Source organism: Arvicanthis niloticus, chromosome 18, assembly GCF_011762505.2.
Source record: "Arvicanthis niloticus isolate mArvNil1 chromosome 18, mArvNil1.pat.X, whole genome shotgun sequence".
Taxonomy (NCBI): Eukaryota; Metazoa; Chordata; class Mammalia; order Rodentia; family Muridae; genus Arvicanthis; species Arvicanthis niloticus.
In genome coordinates, this window is record NC_047675.1 from 1379624 (window position 1) to 1405008 (window position 25385).

The 25385-nt window shown below is 39.7% G+C and overlaps 1 protein-coding gene across 6 annotated transcripts in view; it reads right to left on the reverse strand.

Moving 5' to 3' along the window:
- The window catches only part of Large1 (LARGE xylosyl- and glucuronyltransferase 1), a 425417-nt gene that overhangs the window by 86483 nt on the left and 313549 nt on the right, over window positions 1-25385 (reverse strand). For all 6 annotated transcript variants that reach the window (XM_034522395.2, XM_034522396.2, XM_076915421.1 and 3 more), the window contains one exon: window positions 6089-6193. In XM_034522395.2, the coding sequence (XP_034378286.1) occupies window positions 6089-6193 (105 nt within the window). The remainder of the gene's footprint in view (window positions 1-6088; window positions 6194-25385) is intronic.

The following is a 25385-nucleotide window of genomic DNA, read 5'->3' on the forward strand; positions in this document are numbered from 1 at the left end:
CCAAGAAAAAAAGTCAGGTTCAGAATTAAGTCTTTTAGTTAGGAGGGTGACAAAGGTTCTGGTTAGTCAATAAAATGATGGGACTGGGTATTAGGTCTATCTTGTATCTTACCGACACAAATTGGTATAGTTATGATCTAATTGTATTCTAAGAGAAAAGTTTTGTTTTAACAGGAAGGGTGATATGTAGGAGGAGCTAAGGTGGGAGGAGCAAGGAGAGGAAGAGAAGGAGAGGAGGAGCTAGGTGACAATAGAATGGGGGGGGGGACATGGAGGTGGATGTTTGCATATCCCCGCCAGTCAAAGATAGTTGATATATCTAGAGCATTACCAAACTTATAAAGCCTTTTATTAACATTAAAAAAATAGTATAAAAGCAAAAAGGAGAAGTGGGGATGGGATAGGGCTTTTCTAGGGAGGGGAAATGGGGAAAGGGGATGACATCTGAAATGTAAATAAAATATCCAATCAAGATTTTCACATAAAAAATAAAATAAATAAAAAGAGGCATTCACTTGACAGTCCTGAGGAGAATGGACCTTTCTCACATATGACCCGCAATGGACATTCATGCTTATGGTTGATGTAGTTGTTGTTCTAAATATCAAAGCCTGAAACTCTCAGGACTTATGGGAAAAGTTCAAAGTGAACAGACACTGAGCTTAAAGATCAAACAAAGGGCTCACATGGCTCCTTTGCCAAGAGTGTTTATTATTACTTCACACAATGATGCAGTAGGCTCTAGTCTTGAAGACAGGCAAATACCTGACCATATCATTTGGTTGCTGCTGCTACCATACCTATGATGAATGAATGAGTGAAGGAGGGAACTACATGTAAGCTTACTTTCTTTGGATGTCAATTACTACAGGAATCTTCAATTTTAGTATTTCCTCAAAGTTTTGAAATTGGGGATGTTGGAGATAGAAGAGGCAAGTGTCAGGAGACACCCATGTGTCAGGCTGTTTCAGTTCTCTGTCAAGTTATCAACTGGTTTGTCTTTCTGACTCTCTGCCATGGAATGTATCATGTAGTATGCTACTCTCTTACACATTACTTTCTATTTCTTTACAGCCCAGACCTTGTTCTTGTCTTGGAGGTGAGTCAGCCCTTGAATGCCCCAGTTTTCTTTTTCTGGAGGCTAGGAGAACTAAAGTGAGTTGAATTTTAGTGGGCTGGTCAAAACCTGTTTGTTTGTTTGTTTGTTTGTTTTTGTTTTTCCCAGTAACAGCTGAATTCTGGGTGAATAGCATCTTCTTGGACCCAGGAGGTGATGCTTAGACAGAGTAGTTGAAGACATACTGTCTCTGTGGGAAGGATATGGAAGGTACCTTTACATCCACTAGAACAGTTAGTAGCAAGACTTTTGTTCTGGTCATCTCATCTACAGCTTCTCCAGGTCAGTGAGACATGAGCAGGGAAATGATTTATAGCAAGCTCTACTTAGAGTTAGGTGCGGTGCTAACACCAAAAACTAAAGCATACAGGTGGGGAAAACTAAGGTAAGGAGATTGCTGCTATGTTTGAGACCATTCTGGGTTATACATTAAGTTCTGGGCTAGTGCAGTCTATGGTATTGAGATCCTGCCCCAAATATCTCCAACAAGAAGGGAGGAGAGATGAAAGGCAAATTTCTCCAAATTTCTTAAGACTCTCTTCTGTGCTTTGTGAAAACAAATTAGAAAAGACAAATACAAACATAAATCAGGAAATTGGAAATTTAGCTGGATATTTGAAGAACATATCCATTAAAAGACAACCTAGAGAGGCAGGGCAGGAGAGGATGGGTGGCTGGGGGAGCACTCTCATACAGGCAAAGGGGAGGGGGTAGGGCAGATGTGGAATGGGGAGGTTTGGGGAGGGGTAACCAAGATGTGGGATATTATTTAAGATGTAAACAAATGGAATGATTAATAATAATAATAATAATAACAACAACAACAATAATAATATCATCCTAGGAATCAACAGACATCAAAAGATGACACATGCTGAGGCACATGGATTTAGTATTGCTGAATTGTAGTGCCTTGACAAATAGTTACTCAGGATGGTTCTGAGGTGAAACAGAGCCAAAAAGAACTTCCTAAAACTCTCTAGTTTATAGTTACTTACAATGACACACTCCTAAGGATGCCCAGATTCCAGCCCAAGATTATCAGTCTGCTGGGCTTATATACAAAGGAGTTTGGGTTCACAATTCTGAATAAGCTTCGAAACAGGCAGAGAATTTAAAAACAAAGTCAGGCCTAGGAGGCAGATCTTATAGTTCAAACATCTCATGCTTTGTTTTTAGAAATTTTCAAAGTGAAATATAGTTGGGAAGTTGATATAGGAATTAAAATAGGTGATTTCTTCTCTTAAAATATTACCAAAAGCTAAATGTTACTAGACAGTGGGAAAAGGTGGCTGCATGTTTGTATAAAAAGAAAATGACTAATGGTTCTTTCCCAAGGTCAGTGCTTGAGAGACTGTGTAGTAAATATCTTATCACTTTGGTAACCACCATTTCCTGACTGACTCACTGGTTAAATATGCAAGAAGACAAGGACTAGAATGAACTGAGTGCTTGCTTTGTGCTTAATACCAGGGTGGGCTCTTAAATAAATTTCTTCCTAAGCAAGTGGTCTTCACAACATGAGGGTACCATTTTCTTACCTCACAAGTTAGAGAACTAACCAAGCTGTTCAAATTGAGTGGCCAAGTCCATAGAAAGATTCAGTGGTCCAGCTGTGGTTCCAACTCAAATGTGCTGGAGTTTGCCAATAACATCCACAGGATGACTTACTGGAGGAACCTCATTAAAGACTGGAGATAGCCTGGGATTTAGAGAGATTTCTCTGCAGCAGAGTCCTCAAATTCCCCAAGAGTTGGATGACTGATCTGCTGATGTGTGGCACACTCCTTGGTCTTAAATCACAATTTCCCATTATGAAAGCTATGACATCTTGAGGCTGCACACGTCCTTTTATAATGATCACTTGGTGTCATGGGCTTCTAGAAACATACCTGTCAAATCTCATAGGTCTTTTTTTTACCTGCTCTACCCTTTCAGGACCTTTCAGGGATAAACTCACTGTCTCAAGATACCAATCGGAAATGAAGGTGTTCAAGACCCTTGTCTATTATCTTGCTATGAAGCACTATAAGGAGGGGTGGGAAGGAACACACCTACCATTCTTGCCATTGTAATTTTCCATGGTCCTACACCTTTCCTCTCCTTACAAACCTAGATTGAGGACTAGTATACTTTCTGTTTAATGCAGATAACCATGACCTGATACAGCATCCTCCGTGTGCTATAGTTTATCTCTACATGACATTTTCTATTAGAATAGGTCCTGAGAAACAGGAAATGTGCACAACAGGCTTCATTCTTTTTATCAAAAATTTTAGAGTTGTCTAAGATTCTGAAAGGCTAGGCAAATATGAAGAGCTGGCTGGATTTGCTTTCCAAAGATAGGGACATAAAGCCTTTTCATTGGCTCACTGTGAGATCATATATGGTCCAACCTCAAAAACAGTATGAAGACAGTGCTCATAAAGCTGCAGAGATGGCTCAGTTAATAAAGTGCTTGTCTTCCCTTGGTCACGTAGAGGGAGGGAGGGAGGAAGGGAGAGACACAGAGAGAATATGAATGAAAGAGAGAGAGAGAGAGAGAGAGAGAGAGAGAGAGAGAGAGAGAGAGTGTGTTTACATTCTCTGCTCAGGGGAGGTGCTTTTATGTACTGTGGTGCTTGCAGACCAGGCAGCCTAGCCTAATCACTGAACTCTAGGTCCTAATAAGAGACCCTGTCTCAAAGAACAAGATGGATGGCACAACAATGGAGGTTTGTCTTTGACACACATATATATATCTGTGAGGGGTACATGTCTTAGTTATCTTGTTGGGAGAGAAAAAATATATATATATATATATATATATATATATATATATATATATATATCAATGTATCTTTCATTATAGAAGGGCTTTGGATATTATGCTTCATAAATATCTCAAAGACTTCCTACAGTGCAGTCTGGACTCTTATAAAGACCCATTAGACTCTCTACAGGCAAAACTCAGTATATTTGATTTTAAAAGACTGTTTGTGTCAGCATGGCCTGCAATGTCAAGACTTGAAGAAGAGGCAGGTATACTATGGGTTCAAGGACAGCCTGGGATGCATAGCAAATTCTAAACTGGCCTGGGATATGTATTGAGACTTTGTCTCAAAAAATATAAAACCAAACCCTAACAAAAAAGTATTTGATTATGAAGCCATTCATGTTTGAGCTAGAAAGGTCCGTAGCTAATCTTGCAGGCTTTCTAAATCAGGGCTATACTCTTAAAATCCCTCCTTTCCTCTAATACAAAGAACAGATAAGAATAACATGAAGATCTGATGATACTACCTTGAATTAGCACCAACTGCAGTGTCTGACTAACACACTGCAGGTAAGAAGATATGCAGCCTCACCTATTCCCCAAGTTTGGAAATACATCCCTACCAGCTGTCTTAGTCCTCTTTATCAACTTCCTCATTCCTCACCTCCTGAGAGAGTCCTCAGATTCCTCTTTTATTTAGCAACTGAAGGGTAATGTCCAGGTCAGCAAGAAAGCACAAGCTCTGGGTCTATGAAGGGTGGATGGGTGTAACTTCAGCTGCAACCTCTGTTATGCCTAGGAGACTTATAGGACATAAATGGGCTGCAGCAGGCCTGATGACTTGGCAACTGTCAGCAATGGAATCTCACTATTCTTTAAGACTGGCCTTCAACAAAGGTTCCTTGGCTGGATACATACTCTGGCCTTTCCCTGTCTTCTTCCAGCTTTAACTCCCACTGTGAATATTGATTTCAGGTTTTATCAATAGTCAAGATAACTACAGGTCACACTGAGGTTTAGTAGGGTCTATTTCTGAACTTGCAAGTCCAGAAGCTTGGCTCACATCCTTTTTTCTTTGGGTTCTGTGGACTCATATTTAATTCTGACTTTTGTGAAGTCAGATAATCAGATCTCAGGGTTAATTTTCTGGCTCTGTTTTCTGTAGAGGTCAGACTCTAGGGTCTGCCTCTGCAGCATCTTCAGGTAGTGCATTTCTCAAACATCAGCCCCAATTCTGTTCTTAAAAGGGACCAGCCCATTTTGGGACCTAAAATTGTTGAGTCCCAGGTTCTAATACTGATAAAAAAATATTGAGTATGCCTTTTAAAAAACAAGTATAACATCAATGGCAATGAATATGGAAGAGAGAGAAGGATCCAGAGGCATTATGGAAACAGACATAGGGAGGAGCTGCACTTGGGGGAGAAGAAAAAGGGGGGGGGGAGTTTTACTTTCCTTGCTTATTCATTCTCTGAAGCCATGGGCTGCATCTAGGGTACTTAGGATTGGATAAAAAATGTTGGATAAAAAAATGGTCACACAATAACAGAGACAGAAACAAAAAATATGCAGGACTGGTGTTACTAACAAAATAAAATAAATTACCTGATTTTAAACATATGATATTTGAGCAATGAAGTACTTGGAAGTACCAAGGTCCAAATATGTCTACCCATTCTCCTGCTACCTCCTGGGCCTTTTGATGAGAGGAAGGGTCAGAGGGAATATGAGCTCCTGCTACTTTTGCACCCTACACATGGAAGACTGCATCAAGATAAATGCTGATACCTATTGTGAGTGCAGATTTAAAGTGCTTGTGTAATATGACTGAAAAAGACAACATCTGCTCAATTAAAGAAATGAATATTGAATTTATTACTGCAGAATAATCACTGGTTTTATATCAATATTCAAAGAAATTACAGGACAAACTGATAAAGAATTAAACAGGCTCTAAGCATTAAAGTCAGAGGAGGAGCTTTCTGGCAAGACTGCCACAAGATTTCCACAATTCAACTGCTTCATCATTTGTAGTGGCATGAAATAATAACTGGAGGTGTTACCTGTGTATGTCCTGTGCCCTGATAAAAATCAGAAAACCAGGTGGCCTCCTCCATGTTGCTGCTCATCTCCTTTCTTTGAGAAGGGATAATAAGTCTATGTATTACTCACTCTCTATGCACCCCCCCCACACACACATTGCCCTTATGATTTACCTGTGTTATAGCCCCTTCCAAGGGCTGGCCATGGACGGTGGTTTTTCCAGAGATTTCCAAGATACCAGTCACTCTGGTTCTCTACCAAGCCCAGGACCTGTTGCCCTGTAAAACACAGAATACACAGATATCTTATAAGCAGCAGTCAGGCATCTAGAGCTGGAGAGTATGGATCAGAAGGAATGATTATGCAGATCATCACAGTAACAGTTCATATTCACTGGGGGATTTTTAACTAAGTGTCAGGTCCTGACGTAAGTGTTTAACTTGCATTAACATATTACATTTTTATAATTAGGCAGCTGCTTTTATTATCTCTATTTTATAGAGAAGAGACAGCTTCTCAGAACAGTTAATTACTTTGTCTAAGGTCATCTATCTATTTCTAATAAAGCCAGAGCCTCCATCCATCCATCCATCCATCCATCCATCCATCCATCCATCCATCCATCCACCTACCCTCCCATCCATCCACCCATGCATGTAATGCATTCCCTAAATCATGGGTCACGAGGCATATTTTTATAGCCTGACCGGCTAATCTTCAAGCATTTTAAGCTGATGTTTTCCATTGTATATTGATTTACTAGCGTTCTGAACCTGAGCTGCAAATGTTTGTTTGTTTTGTTTTAACAAAGCATAGGGAATGATCCTCATTTGATTAGATGAGAGCCCATAACGGAAGAGCCACTCTGTGACAAGCTCTTCACAATTCGTCTGTTCTTACTACTTCTAAAATACATCAATCTATGTCAATAAGCACCATGTCAACCCAAAACTGTCATCTGAGGGGATAATTACTCTTCTGTCACTGAAGTTGTCCTTGTCTCTGGTAAAGCATGACATCGCATATAGGTTAGGTTTATAGTCCATTGCTTAGGGATGTGTGTCTGCAATGTAGGTAGGACTGAATTTCTGAGCCTTCCAGGAATGTTATCAAACCTACTTGGCTTCATTAAGATGACCTAGTAAGACATCAATAAAAGGTATTGTCTTAGAATTACCTATAATAAAATTAGAATTTATTGACTAGGGATTGAGGCTCTCATATGACCAGTGATTAATAGAAACCCTGATGGAGCTAGTATGTGAATCTGCATTTGTCTGACATCTAGATCCCTTTCTTTCCAGTGAATCAGTACTTACTCTTACAAGTTTTGACGTAGGTGTCATTAATCCATATCTCATAAAAAGAGAAAGGGACTTTAAATGTGCTAACAGTCATGAAACTAGCCACTGATGGCTTTCACAGCTAACGTTCTAGAGTGAAATTTCTTATGTTGTTTGTCAGTCTGAGAAATAAAAAGCTTTCTGACCAAATAAAAACTCACCAGCATGCTAAGAAAACATAGCAGTACTGTTGGAACACCATGCTGGGTGATATAGGACCTCCTTGGTATGGTGACAGCTCCCTGAAATAATGGTGCAAGGGTTTGGATAAATTTATTTGATCAATTTACTGAGCTGCTATCTAAATCATTATCCCAGCACAAACACATAAATTAGAGGCATGGGAAAAATACTAGCACCCACTTTGTCAATGTAGGCAATCACATCCCAAGCTTGTATCATCCCTTGGAAAAGTATATATGCAGTTTAAAGAATGCAGGATCCAACTAATGTGTCATGCACAAATACTGGGATTTTGGTGCAGAACAGCCTGAAAAAGGCTTGGCCCCTTAGCTGAGAGGCTGGGATCATAATCCTGGCACTAAATAACAATTTGGGTATCTTACATAAGAGCACCGGACAAAGCCAAAGTAGTACTTGGAGGTCATGGCTTATACAAATTAATAAGTCTCATTTAGGATCACCAACATTTTTGGCTTGATAAAAGGCATCAAAAACCAAGACCAAACAAAGGTATGGTGGCTTAATTGAGGAAGGCCTCTCCTAGGCTCAGGCATTTGAAAGTTGGTAATGCTGTTTGGAAAGGTAGTACAGCCTAGCTGAGGGAACTATATTATTAACTAGGAAGCCCATTTGTATTTTTGTGTTTGTGTCCCTGAATGAACATATTTGTGTGTATGTGTGTGTGGTGTGTGCATGTGTATACATGCAAATATGCTTGCCAATGGGTGTGTATGTGGGAGGGTAGAGGGTGACATCAAGTGCTTCCTTGCGTTGTTCCCCACATTAAATTTTCAAATAAAGTCTATCAATGAACTTAGATTTTGCTGTTCCAGCTAGACTGGAGGCCATCGAGCCCCTGAAACATTCCTATCCCTGTCGCCTAGCCTTGTTACAGATGTGCTCTCCCATACTCAGGCTTTTCCATTGGTGCTGGGATTGAACTCAGGTTCTCATGCTTGAACATCAAGCACTTTACTGGCTGAGCTATTTATTATAGTTCTCATCCTGATAAATTACTGTCAATGCAACCCAAACATCTGCAAGTGAATAATTTCTTTTACTTTGGTTTATTTATTTATTTATTTATTTATTTATTTATTTATTACTATAATGGGGATTGCACAGAGGTTCGCATGCATGGTATGCAAGTGTTCCATCAATGTCAAATGCCCTCTCATAAGCTTAGGAATTTGAATACTCTGCTGTCAGTTGGCAGTGTCAACAGTACCAGCCCTTGCTCCTATTTTTTTTAAGAGACATGCTATTTTACCCTCTCCTATTCCCAACATAATGCATCTTTTATGTAGTTATTGATCTCAGGAGTCAGTGTCCCTCATAATGCTTAGGCTGTTCTTCTATACCTTGGTTTTTTTTTTTTTTGGGGGGGGGTTCTTTCTTTTCTTTTTTTCTTTGTTTGCCTGGATATGGTCTAGGGGTCATCACTTCAGACACATCAGGCCTACACCTCCTGGGAATAGGCCACTGAGCTACAAAATAAAAGTCAATAGCTAATGGAAGGCTGTGTCCTTCTGCTGTTCCAGTCCCAAGAGGAAAAAATTCCTGGCCTGTTTTTCGAAACCTTTTCCCTCCCATAGGTGTGGATTACTTTACTGGTGAGGAGTTGGAGTAAACCAAGCTTTCCAATTAAGCTTCATCTTATCCCCGTTTCCTCTTCATTCCTTATTTGCTACCCCTTCTTCCTATGTGTGTCAATGTGTGTATTCAATGTGCTCGTCTATGTTTTAGGTTTGATGGGACAGCCCGATCCGGACAAGGATCTCACTATTCAAGATGCAGCATAACAGGTTAACAATTGAGCTCAAGTTTAAGAAAACATTATGGATGCATTTTGACATCACCCTCATCTACAACAAAAGGTGATATGCTGCTTTCACTCTTTTATGTCTGAGAAAGTTACTGTGTGGTACGTGTGGATATGTGTGGTTAGTCTTTCTGTGTACTCTCATACCCTTAGATATCAACATTTCTAAGCATCAATTCTGATCCCAGTGCCTTGCAATCTGAATTACCAAACCAACCACTACAGAATTTGTATGTATACTAAAGACAAATTATTGACATGTCTGGTAGGTTAGGCTCTGCCTTAGTTATATGATAGGTTCATCTGCAGGGCCTAAGATACAATTAGCTTATATGGTAGTGTCTACATTCAGCTCACAAACTAGCAGAACCCAGTGATGCATTCCACTGCTAAACTTATTTTATTTATTTTAAAGTGTAAAGGGTGTTTTGTCTACATGCATGTCTATAGACATATCTGTAGACATGGTAATGTATGTATGATATATGTATGCCTGGTGCTCCTAGAAGCCAGAAAACTCTTAGATTTCCTGAGACTAGAGTTACAGATGATTGTGAGCTGCTATGTGGGTATGGGGATTCAAACCCAGATCCTCTGGAAAAAGAATTTGTGCTCTTAGTCATTGAACCATCTCTCTAGCTTCAAGAACTATACTTCTTAAGAGAAGAAAATAGACATGAAAAAATTGTAATGATTCAAATCGTGCTTTCTCTACTTCCCAGATGTGTGACTGGGGAAGTTTCTTAACCTATCTGTGTTTCCTTCTTTAGTCATCTGTGAAGAATCAAGAAGTAGATATATCAGAATTATATATTTACCCCTCTAAGCCTAAGATAATTCATATTTATTCAAATCACACCACTCAGAAGAATCTCAAAAGGGGGTTGAGAGAGATGGCTGGTGGTTAAAAGTACTTACTGTTCTTCCAAAAGACCTGGTTTTATTCCCAGCATCCACATGGTGGCTCACAAATACCTGTAACTCCAGTTTCAGGAGTTCTAATGTCGTCTTCCAGTCTCTGTAAGCACTGTACATACACGGTGCATATGGATACACAGAAGCAAACATTCACACATATAAATTAAAGATACCAAAATATCATTTGGGCATCTGGTGGTATCATTATAAAAGCCCCCCGTGGTGGCCTGTCCCACTCTACGTGTCCAGAATGTCAGTCTCCATTTCTTCCCTTCCCCAGCTGCTATGGCTCTTTGGTTTGCTGAAGCTCTGGTCCAGGCTTTGGTCTGTTGAGGATTTGCTTGGTGTCAGATACAACACAAAATATGAAGGAGTTAAATACAAATGCAACATAGTCCTTGACCCAGAGGCTGTTAGACAAGGAGAAAGATACAGTTAATGAAGCAGTGTGACACCCAAGTGACAAAAGCTCTGATAATGTGGACAGGAATGGCAAGCAGAGAATAACTGATTCTGTGTAAAGTGTTGGGGAGGCCTGTCTGGCACACAATATCTTTCCTGAATCCATCTATCATGACCCCTCACGAATAGTATGCAGTACCTCCCCTCACATGCAAACCTTACAGGTCCCAACTTCCTCAGCAACTTTTCTGCTAAGTACTGTTCATTAACATCCATCTAGGGCAGAAGTTCCTTTTGATGCCTGGAGTCTGGGTAGGTAAGACATGCATCACAGCTCAGGACTGAATGGCAACAGCAGCCTGGCCTCCAGATGTCTCAGTCTAAAGAGCTGACCTTGTTTATATAAATAGCTCAATGGTCTGCCATGCCATTAAGAAGTGAATTCCCTGGGATTCCTCTGGGGAATGCCATAGGCTTATATGGATCTCTTGACATACTCAGCATTCTGCAGTGCCTGCTTCATCTCCAAAGAAGTGATTAACATAAAACACTGTGACTAACAGAAAGAGCTTTGTCACTGTTTTTGTGCTATCCCTGTGGTTATGATTAACTGTGCTGTTCTCAGTATTCTGTACTCTAGGCATACTCTAACTTAGGAAAATGAAGCTGTCTTCTTGCTTATTCATACATCAATACTAACAACCAGACAAGAACAAACAAGCTTGCTATACTGTTGGGGCTCTGCTGTTGGTGTCAAGAGCCAGCAGATGAATAGCTCCAGGCCAGGAACTCTCCCGTCTCCCTCTTTCTTCACTTACTGGTTCTAGCAGGGTTCCTGATGTTAGGTTAGGGGATGAGAGGGAAGTGAGAAAGGAAGATCAGAGAAAGATTCTGTTACTTACAGCACACAGGAATGTGAGGCTAAGCAACTGTTCTGAGGTTGTAAGGAAGGAAACACAACTATGGCAAAGACGGAGGGATATATATAGATATATAAGTGAAAGGCTTCATAAAGATATTTTAATCAAAGTATATCATGTATGTTGACCATATTCATCTTCTACTACCCTCTCTTGTTCCTCTTCCTCATCTTTGTTCCTTCCTTTCTTCTTTCCACAGGACTTACTTCCTTTTTCATTCTCTATCTTGCTCATTCTATCTATCTATCTATCTATCTATCTATCTATCTATCTATCTATCTATCTACCTTCCTTCCATCTATGAAGTACCCTTCTATTCCATCTATCCATCTATCTGTGATGGTTTGTATATGCTCTGCCAAGGGAGTAAGACTATGAGAAGATGTAGCCTTGTTGGAGTAGTTGTGTCACTGTGGGTCTGGGCTTTAAGACCCTCATCTTAACTGCCTGGAGGCCAGTATTATGCTAGCAGACTTCAGATGAAGATGCAGAACTATCAGCTCCTCCTGTACCATGCCTGCTTGGGCACTGCCATGTTCCCACCTTAGTAATAATGGACTAAGCCTCTGAACCTGTAAGCCAGCCCCAATTAAATGTTGTCCTTATAAGACTTGCCTTGGTCATAGTGTCTGTACACAGCAGTAAAACCCCAACTAAGACTATCCATCCATCCAAACTTGGTTTCACATATGAGAGAAGACATGTAGTGAGTAGACCAGAGAAATACCTGCATATCCAGGTTTACAGCAGTACTCACAATTACTGTATGATTAAACCAGCCTGTAGGTCCACCAAAAGATGAATGTACAAAAAATGTGGTATATAAACAAGATGGAATTTTTTTTCAAATGTAAAGAAGAAAGAACTTGATTCTCCATTCTTCCCCCAACCTCTTAGACCTTCTTCACCAGACATGTGAACCATACAGGTAAGCTTCTCTTCCCCCTGTTTGCTGAATCCTCTGTAGCAAGTCAAGCTGAACAGCCTGCTATCACAGTGGGACGTTCATTCTCCTCCCACTTCTCCTCCTACCTTCATAAGACCTGCTAAAGCCTGAGTCACACAGGTAAGCTTCCTTTATTCTAGCCATCTTCCTTGCTCTCTGAGCCCTCTAGGCACACCAAGCTGCCCTGAGTAGCCTGCTAGCCCAGGTTAACCTCCATTCAATGCCACCTCTCTGCCCACCTAGGTCAGATCTGAAGTTCCTGAATCATATAGCCAGGCAGATCCTGAACCATATACACATAGAGATCTGGAACAATACAGCACAAGGGTACCCATCAGAGGTCTGCCCCACCAGAACCATTGTTGTCAACCACCCTTTCAATACATACTACAACAGGAACATCCAGTGATGAGAGCTATTCAAATGGCTAAAGGGCCACTGAAGAACAAAATCAATAAAGACCAGGGCAATATTGACACCTTCAGATCACACCTGGCCCACTACATACAGCAAGCCCTGGATATCCTAGCACAACTGAAGCACAAGAAATTACCTTGAAGTCAATTTTATAATGATGATAGAGGCCTTTAAAGAGGAAATGAATAAATCACTTAAAGAAACATAGGAAAATAGAATCAAATAGGTAAGGTCTTTAAAGAGGAAACAAATCTCTAGAAGATACACTGGAAAATACAATTAAACAGGTGAAGAAAATAAATAAAACTGTGCAAGACCTGAAAGAGAAAATAGAATAAACAAAGACAACACAAACTGAGGAAATCCTGGAGATGGAAAACCTAGGGAAGAGAATAGAAAAAACAGATGCAAGTATCACAAACAGAATACAGAGGCTGGAAGACAGAATCTCGGTTGCAGAAAATACAATAGGAGAAACTGATAAATCAGTCAAAGAAAATGTTAAATCTAAAAAATTCCTGATACAAAACAATCCAGGAAATCTGGGATACTATGAAAAAAACCTAACCTAAGAATAATAGGAATAGAAGAAGGTGAAGAGTCCTATCTCCAATGCCCAGAAAATATTCTCAACAAAACCATAGAAGAAAACTTTCCCAACGTAAAGAAAGAGATGCCTAGAAATATACAAGAAGCTTGTAGAACACCAATTAGCCAGGGATAGAAATGAAAATTCGCCTGGCACGTAATAATGAAAACAAATCTACAGAACAAAGAAAGATTATCAAAAGCTGCAAGGGAAAAAGGGCAGGTAACAAACAAAGACAGACCTATCAGAATTTCACCCAACTTCTTAACAGAACTCTAAAAGCTAGAAGGGCCTAGACAGATATCTTGCAATCTCTAAAAAAACACAGATGCCAATATAGACTCTACTCAGCAAAACTCTCAATCACCATAGATGAAAAAAAAAAAAAAACCCAGATATTTCAAGTCAAATTCAAATTCAAACAATATTGATCCACAAGAAAACCCAAGAAGGATAACTACATCCAAGAAAACAGGAAATAAGTAGCTTCATACCAGCAAGAATAAGGGAAGCATACACACATGCACACATACACACATACACACACACATCAAAATAATAGCAAAAAAGGCACAAGTCATTAATATCTCTCAACATCAATAAATTCAATTCCCCAACTAAAAAACACAGACTAACAGAATGGATGCGACAGGATCTATCCTTCTGCTGCAAACAAGGAGCACACCATAGCAATAAAGATAGATATTACCTCACAGTAAAGGGCTAGAAAAAGTTTTCCAAGCAATCAGACTTAAGAAGCACGCTGAAGTAGTCATTTTATTGTTTAGTAGAATAGAATGTCAACCAGAATTAATCAAAAGAGACAGGGAAGGACACTTCATATTCATCAAAGGAAAAATCTACTGAGATGATATCTCAGTTTTGAACATCTATGCCCCAACACACAAGGGCACCTATGTTTGTAAAAGAAACATTACTAAAGTTAAATTGCACATCAAACCCCACATATTAATAGTAGGAGACTGCAACACTGCACTCTCACTAATCGACAGGTAATCTAGACAAAAACTAAACAGAGAAATAATGAACGTAACAGACACATGTATGAAATGGACTTAACAGAAATCTATAGAACTTTTCACCCAAACACAAAAGAATAAACATTCTTAGCGTCTCATGGATCCTCCTCAAAATTTAGCATATAGTCAGTCACAAAGCAAGCCACAACAGATACAAGAAAATTGAAATAATGCCTTGTATTTTATCAGACCACCATGAATTAAAACTGGACTGCAACAACAGAAACGTCAGAAAGCCTCCAAACACATGGAAATTGAACAACTCTGTACTCAATGATCCCTGGGTCGGGGAAGAAATAAAGAAATTAAAGGGTTTTTGGAATTCAATGAAAATGATGGCACAGATTTATGGGACTCAATGAAAGCAGTGCTAAGAGGAAAGATCATAACACTAAGTGCTTTCATAAAGAGATTTGAAAGTTGTGATATAAGCAATTCAAAAGTACAGCTGAAAGCTCTAGAAGAGGAAGACAAGGAAGAGGAGGAGGAAGAGGAGGAAGAGGAGGAAGAAGAGGAGGAAAAGGAGGCAGTGGCAGCAGTGGCAGGGCAACAAACACACCAAAGATGAGTAGAAGGCAGGAAATAATCAAAATTAGGGCTGAAATAATCAGTTAGAAAGAAAGAAAACAATTCAAAGAATCAACAAAACCTAGAGCTGGTTCTTTGAGAAAACCAACAAGATAGACAAACCCTTAGTCCTACTAACTAAAAGACAGAGAGACAGTATCCAAATAAACAAAATAAGTAATGAAAAGGGAGACATAACAACTGACACTGAGGGAATTAAAAGAATTATTAGGTGTTACTTCAATAGCCTGCATACCACAAAACTTAAAAATTTTAACAAAATGTACAATTTTCTAGACAGATACCACTTACCAAAGTCAAGTCAAGATCAGGTAAACTATTTAAGGAGCCCTATAAGCCCTAAAGAAATAGAAGCAGTCATTAAAAGTCTCACAACAACAACAGCAGCTGCTGCCCAGGGCCAGATGGTTTTAGTGCAGAATTCTACAAGGCTTTCAAAGAAGATCTAATACCAATACTTCTCAAATTATTCCAAAAAGTAGAAACAGAAGAAAAACTGCCAAAGTCATTCTATGAAGCCAGTCATCCTGCTACCTAAGCCACACAAAGACTCAATGAAGAAAAGGACTTCACATTAGTTTCTCTTATAAACATTGATGCAAAAATACTCAGTAAAATGCTTGCAAACTCAATTCAGGAACACATCAAAAACATTATCCATCATGATCAAGTAGGCTTCATTTCAGGGAAGCAGAAATGGTTCAATATCTAAAATTCCATCAACATAATCCACCATATAAACAAATTAAAAGAACAAAAATCACATGATCATCTCATTAGATTTGGGAAAAAATCCTTTGACAAAATCCAACACCCCTTCATTCCTTCATGTTGAAAGTCTTACAGAGATCAGGCATACAAGGCACATAACTAAACATAATCAAAGCAATATACAGCATGCCAATAGCCAACATCAAACTAAGTGGAGAGAAACATACAACAATTTCACTAAAATCAGGAATAAGACAAGGCTGCCCACTCTCTCCCTATATATTCAATATAGTACTTGAAGTTCTAGCCAGGGCAATAAGACAACTAAAGGACATCAAGGAGATACAAATCAGAAAAGAAGAAGTCAAATTATCGCTATTTGAAGATGATAGGATAGTCTATACAAGCGACCCAAAACTTTTTACCAGAGAACTTCTTCAGCTGATGAATAGGTTCAGCAAAGTGACAGGATTCAAAAATAAGCCCTGCGTAAGCCGAGGAAAGAAATTAGGGAAAGAACACCCTTTACAAAGCCCCAAATATTATAAAATATCTTGGTAAAACTTTAACCAAGCAAGTGAAAGTTCTGTATGGCAAGAACTCAAAGTCCCTGAAGAAAGAAACTGAAGAAAATATCAGAAGATGAAAAAAAAAAAAAACTTCCATGCTCATACATAGGTAGGATTAACATAGTGAAAATGTTCATCTTACCAAAAGCGATCTACAGACTCAATGCAATGGGATTCAGAACACAATTTTTATGCACTTTGATTAAAATAGCACATACTCCTAGAGTCCAGTATAATGTGGATGAATAGATGAGTGGATACATGAAAATGAAATCTTATACATAGTCCATCATCCTAGCCACTGGAACCTGTGAACTCTACTGCATTGAGTGAAACTAGGTATGAAGTAGCCAATTTCTCTAGATAAGCTTGAAAATAGGTGGCCCTCATCATAATATGTAAGGTACCTTCACTACTCTCTGTATCTCCCATTCCCAGAAAAGCTTTACCCTACAGAAAATACTGCTCATCACTGCTGCACATCAAGCCAGCTGTGCTTCCGTATGTCATCAGTGAATATTAAAATGTTAAAACCTGGTGTCCCTGAGTATCCTAGGGAACCCAACAATGCTCTACAACCTCATATTTATTCTAACGAGCTATTTTTGGATGGAAGGCCTTTCATAGGCCATTAAATTGCATGCATCAGTGTAGGATGTCTGGAATCAGAAAAACATTTAGTATCAAGGTACAATTTATTAAACATCCTGAAAGAACAGCTGCTCTGTCCTTGATGCCCCTGGTAAGTCTGTGTAAAATACCAAAGCATCTCCTGGAAGATGTGCACAAAAAGGTATTTAAACAGCAAGGAAGAGATAGAACTGGACTGCTTATGAACTTGTATGTTTCACAGCACCTGCTTCAAGAGTTCAGTTCCAGGCACTTTCAGATAATACATTCTCAGATGAGCCTTGAGAACTTAGCAATTATCCTATAAGAAGGTGACTGAGGTGGACAGACACATGTCAGAGGAGAAACCAGGTTTTTATTTAGGTATTTAAGATTCAACTTTAAACTCTTCAAGTCCATTAGTCTATGGACTTGAAGCTGAACCTTTTTTAGACAGAAAAGGGGCTCCTGATTCTAATACCTCTTGTTATCAAGATTTTTTGAAGGGTCATCTACATGTGCACCTATACAGGTAGTCTTGCTAGATGTTGTAGAAGAAACCTACAAACAAACAAACAAACAAACAAACAAGACACATATATCTTTTAGGCAGTATCTGGAATATTACTACTGAATGGAATCAAACAGTTTTTTAATGTTTTTTTTTTGTTGTTTTGTTTTTTGTTTTTTTTTGTTTTTCGAGACAGGGTTTCTCTGTGTAGTCCTGGCTGTCCTGGAACTCACTCTGTAGACCAGGCTGGCCTTGAACTCAGAAATCCGCCTGCCTCTGCCTCCCAAGTGCTGGGATTAAAGGCGTGCGCCACAACCTCCCGGCCAGTTTTTTAAAATTCGATATTGGTTAGTGCCCTAACATCAAGATCCCATTCTCTGCTGTATCATCATCATCATCATCATCATCATCATCATCATCATCATCATCATCATCATCATCATTTTATTTTGTAACTCTTTCATTAAATGTGTATGTTTTTGTTGAAGACTCTGGAATCAATGTTAGTGCAAGTAACTCCAAGGCAACCACATCTGAATGTTAGTCCCCTTTCATTTCCTATATAGTTAAGATTTCAACTAGACTATCAGTGAAAGTCAACCTGTCAAAATCTCAAAACACCTCAATTTCTTACCAGCCACAGCATTTTGAAAGTGGTATATTCTGTATTCTTGAATTCCAAGAAGAGTCAAAACCTAATCAGTACTTCCTTTAGAAAAAGTAAAGAATGGAAACACACCATATTAATTGAATGCTTCCTGGAAATATTGCATAATTTTATTAACGTTTCAAAGTAGGTCTGAGATATGTACTTTAATTCCCATTGGACAGATGAGGAGACTAAAGGTGAAAGCATTAGCTGTGGGTCTACAGGCATACGGCTACCAGGAGGCAGAGCTGGGCCTCAAACCCAGGTGTTTTTGACTACATGGTTGAGTCCCTCACCTTCCCCATATCTGTCCCCTGAAAATGCTCAGGAAAATCTCTTATGTAGGTGACACATGAGTCTCCTTCAGTACCTGACTCTAACTTAGATTTTCCTTCCAATTTGAATGAGTGCCTGATAAATCTTCCTACAATACAATATCCTAGGAAATGTGTTTCATTAATTAGAAAACACTCTATTATTAATGGACTGACCGAAGGAAGCTAGATCCTTTCTTACTGATGGCTCCAAGCCTAGACTCATTGGCTTGGGTTCAACCTGCCCACATAACCTTCCAGTGGATATTTATTGGATAGAGAGGTAGTCTGTGTTCTGTCCCATGTACTGGGATATAGAAGGACAAGAAGAGGTCTCTCTAATACTATAGAAGCTGCTCCTTCTGCTTGAAGTTCTCTCTGGAAACAATCATACAAAGTATGTACAGGCCCAGTAAGGCTGGCAAAACTGAAGGCCTGGGTATTATGTGCTGTTGCCAGAATAGCTCTGCACATTTCTTTCACACTTTTCCATAAATTGCTCAGCTGAGTCCCAAAACATCCACAAGGACTTCTCTAGACAGAGATCATGGCTCTGAGTCCTTGTCTCTGCTCTTCCTGGGAAACCCCATGCAATCCAAGACTTCATTTTGATTCAGTTCCACTTTTCCAGGGCTGAAATTACAAGTATGTGTCATCAAACTCAGCATTTTTCGTGTGGGTTCTGGGGACTAAAGACAGGTTTTCTGGATTGATCTATCTCCGGAGTTCCTAGACAAATTATTTCTGAACACTTAAAAGCTGGGACTCAAACCCAGGTGTTCTGGACTACATGGTTGAGTCCCTAACCTTACCCATTTTCTGTCCCCTGAAAAGTCTCAGGAAAATCTCTTCTGTACGTGATACATGAGTCTCCTTCAGTACCTGACTCTAACTGAGATTCGCTCCTAGGAATTGGTGGATTCCTGGTCACAAGGCTTTTAATGGCAGAAGAGGGGAAGTTCCAGGCAAACCAAGGTGAATTATTAGACTCACTTTAACAGTTTGAAATTTTACCCATAACTTATTTTTATCCCAACCATACAAAAGTATTTCCAAGTACACACAAAGAGTTAGAAAATATTTGACAAACAGTGAAAAGTAGAGGAGAAGGGAAAGCAGCTACTTTTTAGGGTTAAAAAGTATTATTAATTCTCTTCTATATTCATACTCCTTTCTAGAAATGTGTGGCTGATATGCTATCAGCCCACAATGTGAAATAATACCTTCACAGCTTTCTCCAAAGATCAACTTTGGAAGTGGAGGCAAACTGGCCTGATTTCTCAAAGATCACAATATCACAAACACACAGGTTTCAGAGAAACTTCAGGGTCACTGTAGTGGAATAATCTCTTTTACTAAGTCATGTATTGCTGGCTGCTGCTTGTAGTTTTCTGAAAGGTAACAAAGCTAGAGAAGTAACTTAGTTACAATGTACTTGATATAGTGCCATCTTCCAACCGACACCAGAGCATGAAACCTAACAACACCCACGTCCACCTGTTTACTGATGAGCTGAGATGACCCTGTTAGGGCTAAATCCCTTCACTCTAAGGTAATGATGACTATTTGGGAAACAGTTGTCTTGTTGATTCTCTTGTGCTCATAGGACGAAACCAATTGGACAGTGCAGGAAAATAAAGACCATGTAAGAAGCGCAGGATGCTGTGGCTTTGTTGATGTCTGATGTCCCCAGGGAAAACTCAGCTATCAGCAAGCCAGCTAAGCTACTGCACTCAAAACACAGCTTGCTCATCTGCAATGTCCAAGCAATTCTGTTCAAGGGAGCAGTCACTGATGGAGAATATAGCAGAATGGAAGTCAGAAGCCAGGAAAATCTGTTCCTGGAAGTAACACCTGGTTTTCCTGGGATACCATGTCCTCTCTTCCTAAGCAATGTCTCTTTCTACCTCTTCCAGTGCTCCCATGGGGCAGTTAGATGGGAGTCAAATATCTGAATTTGGAGACAGGAAACTTTGCATACCACTTAGTGAGGCACATTCTATCTTTCTTTGTCTCTCTGTCTCTGCCCTCTCAAACAGGCCTTCTTTGTGTAGCCCTGTGGAACTCATTCTGTAAACCAGTCTGGCTCTGAAATCAGTGATTTGCCTGACTCTGTCTCCCAAACACTGGGATTAAAGGCATGCACCACTATGCACAGTCTTGAGGTTTAAGAAAGTGAGTTTTTCTAAACTTGTCAGGTTCTTGCAAAATTCAATACAGAAGGTGGGTATAGGTTCAGATTAAACATGGTATAAAACCAGGATGCCTGACTTCCACTGTTTCCTCTTCTCTTCTGCTAGGTAAAGATGCTGTAATAGGACTCATAGTCTAGAGATAATTATAAAAAGACACAAATCGTGACACTCAGCTTTAGTAATCATTGTTTCTATAGCTTTATCAAGACAAAATAACACATCATATAGCTAGCCACGCTCTGTAGCCACATTTCTGTGACTCACACACCAACCTGAACTCCTGGTTTGAAGAGGTGTGATTAAAGTTTGCTGTCAATTAAATGAGGAAAGGTTTCATTTACATTCTGTTTCCCACCCCTACCCCAAGGCAATAATTGGGTATTAATTAATCACTCTTTTTGAGAATGTATACATTCCAAAGTGTCCTAAGCAATGAGGACAACAATGAGAGACAGAAAATATATATGGGGTGTCACACTGTGGATAGCAGTTTAGGGAAAGCTGTCTATGAGAAGACTCAGTCTCAATCCTGACTCCTACTCTTTCTCTCAGTAGTACTATAATTGAACCTAGGGTTTCATACACATGAGGCAAATAGTCTACCTACCAACTATAGCTCCAGCCTGAGCTTAGTGTTTTCTTTTTCAATATGGACAAGAAACTTCAGTGATAACACTTGGGTGTGTGGGCGTGTGCCCTACACTACTGGTCTCTGAAACTAAAGAGCAGTGAGGAGGCTTGGGGCTGCCTAATGCACAAACAAGTAACTCCTTAAAGGGGCTGCCTTACAAACCTGTCACAGGGTTATTTTTCTTCTCTCAAGTTATATAAAGATGATTTTGTTAGAAAAAGTTTAAAGTCATGAAAACGAAAAGTAAAGGCTAATTGGTGAAGTATAGTTGTCAAATTCCCCTGGTAAAACTGCATTCTATAAGCAAATGTTCTCAGAAAAGCAGCTTGAGACACATTCAGACATTTTGTTGTTGTTGTTTTGCATTTCAGATGAACCAGGAGCAGGGAGCCTGAGGGGCGGTCAACAGAGTATAATTATAGTGCTTAGGTGAGAATCAAGAAGGGCAGCAGGTCCATCCCAAGGAAGGGTTTGGTCTTCTTGTGCAAGACAAGGAAGGATTTTGCCATATGTAAAGGGCTCTTTGTTGAGAGTTTCTATTTGATAATTGAGTCCTTTAAAGAGACTGTCAAAAGTCAGTCTGTATTTGAAACTATCCTTTGCTTTCTTCTTTAAGTTCTGCAACAACTTAGCAAAAACATCAGTATTTGAGACAAGAGAAATAAAGATGCTTGCTCACAGAAGAATTAACTTCATGAAAAAGGGAAACACATCTTGAACCTTCATGCACTCTATCTTCAAAAGCTCTAAGGACAATCCTGGTGCCCTCCCTCATGGGGATGGTTCCACATTCAAAGCATGAGTTACAGCTGGCAGGGCTGACTTTGAATGCAGCAGCATCATAACATGTGGGTGGTAAATAATCAGTTAATGCTTTGGCTCTTAATCAGACTCTCAGTCAATCTTGAAGAAGCCATTTCACTGTAGTAAAAACAGTACAGATACATAAGGGATCCATGCTTTATTCTATTTCTATAACTGTAATAAAATATCTAAGTCTGGGTAAATTACAGAGAAAAAAAATGTGTGTTTATCTCAAAGTTCTGGAGGTTCAAGGGCCTGCATCTGGTGCTGATCTTCTTGTTGGTAAAGTCTGAAGGCAGTGCAGGGCTTCACAGAAACTTTGGCTTTCTGTCCCTCTGATGACTCTATCTAATCTTCACCATTCCAAAGGATCCTATCTCTTAATATCTCAGTGAGATTAAGGTTTGATCCTAACACTCATACCCTATCATGGCAACTTCAACTGTCACACCTAAAATACTCAGCTTCGGCCTCTATCAACCCTCTTTTTTACCTTTGGAAACATTCGGGAACTCCAAGTGTGCCTGTGAGTCACAGGGATTATCTCCACTTCTTGGAAGCCCTCCTCTAAATCATGACTCTGACCTTCTTCAGGGTTAAGTTTGAAGTCCATTTCACTCATCCTGTGAGCATCATTTATGTTCTAATTACAAGTTCAGTAGGTACTAAGAAGAGGAAGGAGGATATGATGTCACTTCTCATAATGCACACAGAGTACGAACACAAACTGCAGGTGCCAATCTCTGATAAGCTTCTCTTCAAATGCTTGTTAAATGAACCATAAATTGTGAATTGATTCACAGGACATTTTGCCAGGAGCCACTGCATGCACATCTTTTTTTTTTTTTTTTTTTTGGTTTTGTTTGTTTGTTTGTTTTTGGTTTCCTCTTTCATGTTTGCAATGCACCTAGAGTTTCTTCAATGTATTTATCCATAGAGGCTCATTTGGGTGAATGTGTTTCCAGCAAACAGTATTGTAGTGCAAAGTCTGATGAGATCATCCCCAGGGGAGAACTTCAAACAAAGTGCCTAACACCATGCTGCTTTTCTAATTGCAGGAAGATGGAGAAGACAGTAAGTTCTTCTGGGGTGCTGTGTTTAGCAGCTGGCTACCTTTGACTCTGGTCAAGCCAATTAGCCTCCTTAAGCCACAATTTCTTCATTGGTGAAAACATGATGAATCATCACAGGCTTCCTGAGAAAACTAGATGAGCGAGACCACAGAAGCTCAAGGCCTGGGAGGCACTTAAGATGTTTGGGGACAGCCTGTCTGTTTTTCCTTGTGACTTCACAGCATCCTAGCCCTTGTAACATCTTTGTTAGAGAGTTTTATAAGTTACCTTCTAGAGTCTTCTTTAGGCACAGGTGCTGGGTACTGTGGGGTTTCTAATTTTGGCTTAATTTTATAGTGTGGGCGAAGTGATTCTACACAGTTGACATCAAGGTTCTTCTCAGTCAGTAGCAATTTTTTCAAGAACCCTTCCAATTTATTAGGATGATCCTGAGGATAGGGTGAAATTTCTTTTGATTTCCTTATTCCTGGGTTTTAAGGCTAATGTTCCTCTCAGCAAGGAGGTGACCAGAAGAAGCAAGAAATAAGTACTGACAAGTGTTTTGTAATCAGGAAACAGGAAACTGCTTGGAAGATCATTGTCTGAAGGTGAGTGTTGGGGTGGGGTTCCACAACACTCTGGGACTCTGCTTGACACTGTATTAAGTAGACAGTCCTAATCCTGTGTCCATTCTCTATCAGTCATGATAATTTTTCAGAATAGGAGAAAGGTCTAGTTTGGTCCCTCCAAATGCTTATCACATAACTGATTAACTCAGTAGAGATGGATGAATGAATAGATGATGGGTGGTCGATGGGTGAAAGGACAATGGACAAACAGAGGAAGAAGGGGAAAGAAGGGAAAAACTGATATCAATTCCAGTGGCATATAAATATAAGAGAAACAGCATCTTTGTCCTTAGTCAGTCACTTTTGTAATTGAAAAGCTTGGACTAGCATGTGACAGCAAAAGATGAATGACTGGATGAATTTACCCAGGTGAAAATTTTGAAAACTGTAAATGACAACTAACTTATAAATTGATCTTCTCTTGAATTACTTCCAATGTTTATTCCTCAAAATCAGCATGCCATTTTAATGTCTTTGCAAATAAAAATAAGCAGTGAAAATAGATGACAGGAATGGACATCTCCAACAGGCCACCCAAGAGTTCCATCATGGGGACCAGACACAGTAGAAGCAGAGAATAAAAAATGCTTGCTGATGCAGGGCAGTGGTGGCGCACGCCTTTAATCCCAACACTTGGGAGGCAGAAGCAGGTGGATTTCTGAGTTCGAGGCCAGCCTGGTCTACAGAGTGAGTTCCAGGACAGCCAGAGCTACACAGAGAAACCCTGTCTCGAAAAACAAAAAACAAAAAACAAACAAACAAACAAAGAAATGCTTGTGGTGGATTTTCTACTGTGGAGAAGAGATGATCTGCAGCTGGTGGATACTTGGGGGAGGTTCCATGTACTTTCTCTGAGCTACTGTGGAAGTAGAGTGGGAGTCAATGACATAGACACAGAGGTGTGATGACAGCAGGGGTGAGATTTCACAGTACACATGTAGAAGGGCCATGCCATTCCAGGTAGAATGTGATCCCCCAGAAATACAGTGTGACAGTATCAATTAATTCCTTCCTGATACTAATGTCACAATCCAAAGCCTTTTAGGATGCAGTAAAACATTTTTAATGGGTTTTTCTATCTGCCTGCTGTCTTGATGTGTTTTTTTTTTTTTTTTAAATAAAAAAGGGTATTATGAGTAAGAAGAATCAGGCATACATCTCTCATTTCCCTGCCCTTGGCAGAAAGGTGCTTTAGGAAAGGTGATCCTTGGCAGGCTGTACAGGAGGCCCCTCAACCCCAGGGACCACTTCTCAGACAGCAGTCCTCTTCCGGTGCACAAAATCTGTCCTAGCTCCTAGTGCAAAACATGTTCTGACAGTTTACATGCCAATGGGATTTAGGTGGAACAAGCTTCATGTGTCTAACAGATTTGCATGTATATTATCTTTACTTCTGATAATAAAGCAACGGGGGATAGCTATCCTGAAATGTGCAAACTAGAAAAACCACAAAGAAAAAGAAGAATGCAGTCTGGAGAATTGGCTGCTTTTACAGAGAACCAAAATTCAGTTCCTAGCAGCCTGTATCAAGTAGCTTCCAACGACCTGTAACTAGCTCCAGAGGAATATGATGACCTCTTCTGCCATCCACAGGTACTGGTACACACACACACACACACACACACACA